A 4,619-nucleotide genomic window follows, 5' to 3' on the forward strand; every position below is an offset into this window, starting at 1 on the left:
ATCTTATTTATTTATATGATTTATCAAATTTAAATTCGGATCCGGATAAATAAATTTAATATTAATATAAGATCTTATCCGTCGGATAAATATCAACGGATTCGAGTCTGAATCGGTCCACTGATAGTTTTATTTTCTGTCATTCTTATCCTTTTAATTTTTATGTTAAAAAGATTAAAAACATCCAGCTGGCTGCCAGCAGAGTGTGATGCGCCGCCAGCGCAGCTTTCCTTCGGAACCCTCCCTCCCGTCTTTTCATTTCCATCCCAGTGCAGGAGTACTTTGCCATGCATCACCGGCAAGAAAGAGTGTTTGCTGTTCCATTGCTTATAGCCAATCCTCCCTAAATTTCTTTCCTCTCTCTCGGAGGGACCCGTCCCCGAATTGACCTGTTTCTTGGTCTTCATCGGATCGCCATGGCGACGAGCGGGCGGAAGACGCCCGACCCAGGCGGGACGGACCGCCTCAGCAGCCTCCCGGACGCCATCCTCAGCTCGATCCTCTCCCTCCTTCCCGTCCGAGAGGCCGTCCGCACCAGCGTCCTCTCCAAGCGATGGCGCCACGTCTGGTGCCATACCTGCGACCTCTTGCTCGACGCCCCCAACCTCTTGCCCCCCATCTCTGCTTCCCCGATTCCAAGCTCTACAACCTCTTCCGCGACCAACGCGACCGCCTCATCCTCCAGCTATCGCGCCGCTTCCGCTCCGCCGCCCGCACCCTCCTCGCCCACCACCAAGCCCAGAAGCTCGGTACCTTCCGCCTCCACTTCCCGCTGGGCCGTGGGCAGTCCCGGCTTCTCGACTCCTGGCTCGAACATGCCATCAGCCGCGAAGTCGAGATCCTGGATCTCAATTTCAACAAGGGTCGACCCATCATCCCCTTGGACTTCGCCCAACCCTATAACTTTCCCTTCCATCTGCTGCTATCTTCTCCTTCTGGAGCCAATTCTTTGAAGCGCGTTTTCTTGGAATTCTCCATCTGGAACCCTCGACCGGAGGAGTTCGAGGGTTTTGCTCGTCTCCAAGTTTTGGAGCTCCGGCGAGTGAACATTACGGAGAGGCATGTGAAGGACCTGCTGGCTTATTGCCCGGTTCTCGAGCGTCTTGTTCTGGCGAAGTGTGGAGATTTCGTGGGTCTGGTGGTGAGCAGTGATTCTCTGAAATTTTTGTATCTGGAGGAATGGGAAAGCTTGGAAAGCGTCGAGCTCAGCGGTGCGAATCTCTCTACGTTCGAGTACAGGGGCCGGCAGGTCTGGTTCTCCTTCGATAAGGTCCCGAGGCTTCAACGGTTGTTCTTGTTCGAGGATTCTGTTCACCTCGTGGCCTATGCCTTGAATAGGCTCCCGATCGATGCCCCGCAAATCAAAACACTCATCATGTGTGTTTCCTCACCAAGGGAGGTGAGTAATCTATTGGAAGGTATCTTCGTGATTACTTTCTGCGTTCAATCCGACTCCATTTTTTTATTCATTGTTATAATTATTTTAGATTGCACGCATCGAACCCAGTTTGCCAGTGAACCCACCCATATTTGCTGGTCTCAGCCAGTTGATCATCAACATTCCATCACATGGAGACCTTCTTTGGATAGCTTGGCTTCTCAAGGCGTCGCCTCTCTTGCAAAAACTCGAACTGCATGTAAGGAGATCCCTCATTCAGTAACACTTAATGAGTGGCAGGTTTTGATGCAATCAATTATTTTGTTCTGCGACTAATATGTTTGTCTATTGTATTCCTGGAAAAAAAATCCAAGGATGCAGAGTTTTATGTGGTCGTTGTCGTTGCCATCTTTGTGGCCGTTGTTGTTTATCCTTAAATTCTAATGGCAATATGTATCCTGTTGGAGGTTTATGGAATTTCACCATATCTATAAAATACTTTTGTTACTTGCAGATGGCTTTTCATTCAAACAACATGCCTCATCACCAGGATGTGAATCGATTTCGGATGGTAAAGGAGCTTCACGAGTGCCCCCATCAGCACCTTGAGATTGTTCAATTGAGTGGTTTCACAGGCAGCAATTTCCAACTTGACATTGCAAAGTACATTCTTAACATTGCTGTTAATCTCAAGTTGATAATGATTGATCCACGCGCAAGACAATATGTTTCTGGTGGCAAACTGATGGACGTTGAAGGGTTTTATGAAGGAAATATGGCTGACAACTGGACCGAAAAGATCCGACCATTGGTCCATCAGCAGCTCTCTGGAGAGGTTTACTCAAATGCTGAACTAATCATCTTATGATTATCCTTTTGTTCATATACAATAATGTGAAACTGAAGCATTAATTACCTCAATTTATCTTGTTTGTCTCAAAATCAAGATCATATTTGACATTGTGAAAGGCTAATATTGTTCCCTTGAAAATTCAACCAATGGATGCGGACTTTCTTTTCACGTGGTTTCTTAATGTTTTATCTTGATGTAAATGATGGAAATATGTTTTCCTCTTTACTTGTTGATGATTAGTCGTACAAAAGTTTTTACAATATGATGATGGAATGGGATTTCACAATCTTTCAAGCATGACAGTATCTTGTCGAAGCATTGCTTAGGCATAGGATCTTGCACAATACTTGAAGCACAGAATAAGGTTTTACAAGTTGGCAATTCTTACATATAAGGTCTCTTGTCATGACAAAAGTAAGAGACTGTCATCGTGCATGTTTTATTAAATATTAATCAAGTCTATGGCTTGATAGTTGGATTATAGAAAAATTATATGGAGACAATTTCAAAAATAAAAAAGAAATCTTAGTTTGACTTATTATCAATATTTTGGAGTAATTTGTTTTCAACATATTTTTGTTTGAGAACTAAGATGGGTGGAAACTCTATCGAATATCAGAGCAAGCATGGGGTGGAAGCCAAGTCAGTTGTATCAACATAAGAAACTCTGCCAGCTTGACCAGTTGGAACCATCTTTGTTGGTGACAAATTACTTCCAACTTCTTTTAGTTGCTGGATATGTTTTCTATGTGGATTGATTTCATAATCACATAACATTAAAAGTTTATTTTGTGCTTTGTGTTTTAAGGAACTTTTGAACACTAGAAAGGTCTACTTGGTAAGGGAAGGGAAAGTAAGAATAGGGATGGTCACCATGGAGATGACTACTAGTCTTCCAATCAAATTTGCTCATTGACTTTAGGAGATTGAGTATGAAAAAAGCCAAATCAACATTGAGTAACATGGGTAGGTTTTGATGTAAAAGGTGATGGGGACTGCCAAGATGATCTAATTAGAGAGAAGGAATTTTTGCCTTTAGTGGACTTAGAACAAAACTATTATCACAGAATGAATCATGGAAAAAAAAAATGCAGGGCTTTTACATCTTTACTTTTTTTTTTTTTCAAAGAAAACCTTTGTACAAGTACATATTGGAGTCTTCTTTTGCTCTAGTGAGGTTCCTTATAGTCTTCTTGTAGTTAAGTGGTGACTTACATATAATCAATATTAATTTTTTTAACCAAAAACTAAAATAATATATATGGTATAAACTGAGATTGCCTTAAAAGCTAAATGTTGTTTTCCAACTTTGCTTGTTGACACATCCTTAGTTTCTTCTTGGATTAAGAGATACTCCTTGATCAAACATTACCAAATATTGTAAGTTGAGCATCAACAAGTGATTCAAGGTAGTAAGCAAACTTAAACTGCTACAATTATTTCCACATGAATAGGCTTTGCCTATCAAACTATTTTAGTACTTATTGAACCTTGCATTTCATCAACCTAAAACGCCTAATGTAGATGTCATATGTGGAAGTTATGTCCTCTGGAAGTTATGTTGAATGGTCAAGGTTTAATGTGGTTTATCTTTCTTAGAAACGCTAACCATGACTACTTGAAGCAAGGATTTGGGTCCTGATACACCCTGTTGGTATCATACTACTCAGTTGAGAGAACAGTACCAAGGATGCACTCAGGACACCAATTCTCTCGTGGACCGACACATCTTGACCTTACCGATTGATATTCGTTGGGATAATCATGCTTGCCAGCCAAGTTGCCAGTGCCAACTGCGACAGTTGGGTCCTACTCATAGAAAAGAGCCCTGATGGCTTTCTTTGTCTACTTTGGTTTGGAGATGAGAGAGGGAGAAAAAAAAGAAAGAGAGAGAGGAAGGAGACAAAAGTAGCAAAGAGAGAATTGAGAGGAAGAAGGGAGTGGAGTTGCCAAGGTCCGGCCTTCTCTACACTCGAATCTACGTGCATTTACCGAGGTAGTCCATCCCCCACTTATTTTGCTATCTATTTGACCAAAAGTTAATAATGCAAAGGAAAATCATGCCAATGTCTTTGAAGTTAATTATTAAAAGTGTACATAAATAATTTCAGGAAAAATTGCACTATTGGCATGCATGTGCTACCAAATAACCAGTTAGGAGGCTCAAAAAGCATATTTGATTGTAAGGAATTATTTGAACCAACAAAAAATCCTAAATAATAAAAATAATAAAAAATAAAAGGGGTTTCGAGGCATCCTAATACTGGACCCGGACAGACCAATTCTGAGTCTTAAATTCTTGATCTAAACTGGCCTAACTGCTGGTTTAAAATAAAATGATTCTTGTGGATCATCCGAGTTCAAGAATTGACAGTATCATCAGCACCG

At 41.5% G+C, this 4,619-nt stretch overlaps 1 protein-coding gene across 1 annotated transcript; it reads left to right on the plus strand.

Moving 5' to 3' along the window:
• Positions 1-284: 284 nt before the first annotated feature.
• On the plus strand, positions 285-2,399 carry LOC105035774 (putative F-box protein At3g58860). The gene is given in 4 exon segments (XM_010911469.4): positions 285-615; positions 618-1,399; positions 1,488-1,637; positions 1,893-2,399. Coding segments are annotated over 4 exon segments (1,485 nt in total). The 5' UTR covers positions 285-416; the 3' UTR covers positions 2,247-2,399.
• The last annotated feature ends 2,220 nt before the right edge of the window (positions 2,400-4,619 follow it).

The sequence above is a fragment of the Elaeis guineensis genome, unplaced genomic scaffold (genome assembly GCF_000442705.2).
Source record: "Elaeis guineensis isolate ETL-2024a unplaced genomic scaffold, EG11 Super_Scaffold_31900, whole genome shotgun sequence".
Lineage (NCBI taxonomy): Eukaryota > Viridiplantae > Streptophyta > Magnoliopsida > Arecales > Arecaceae > Elaeis > Elaeis guineensis.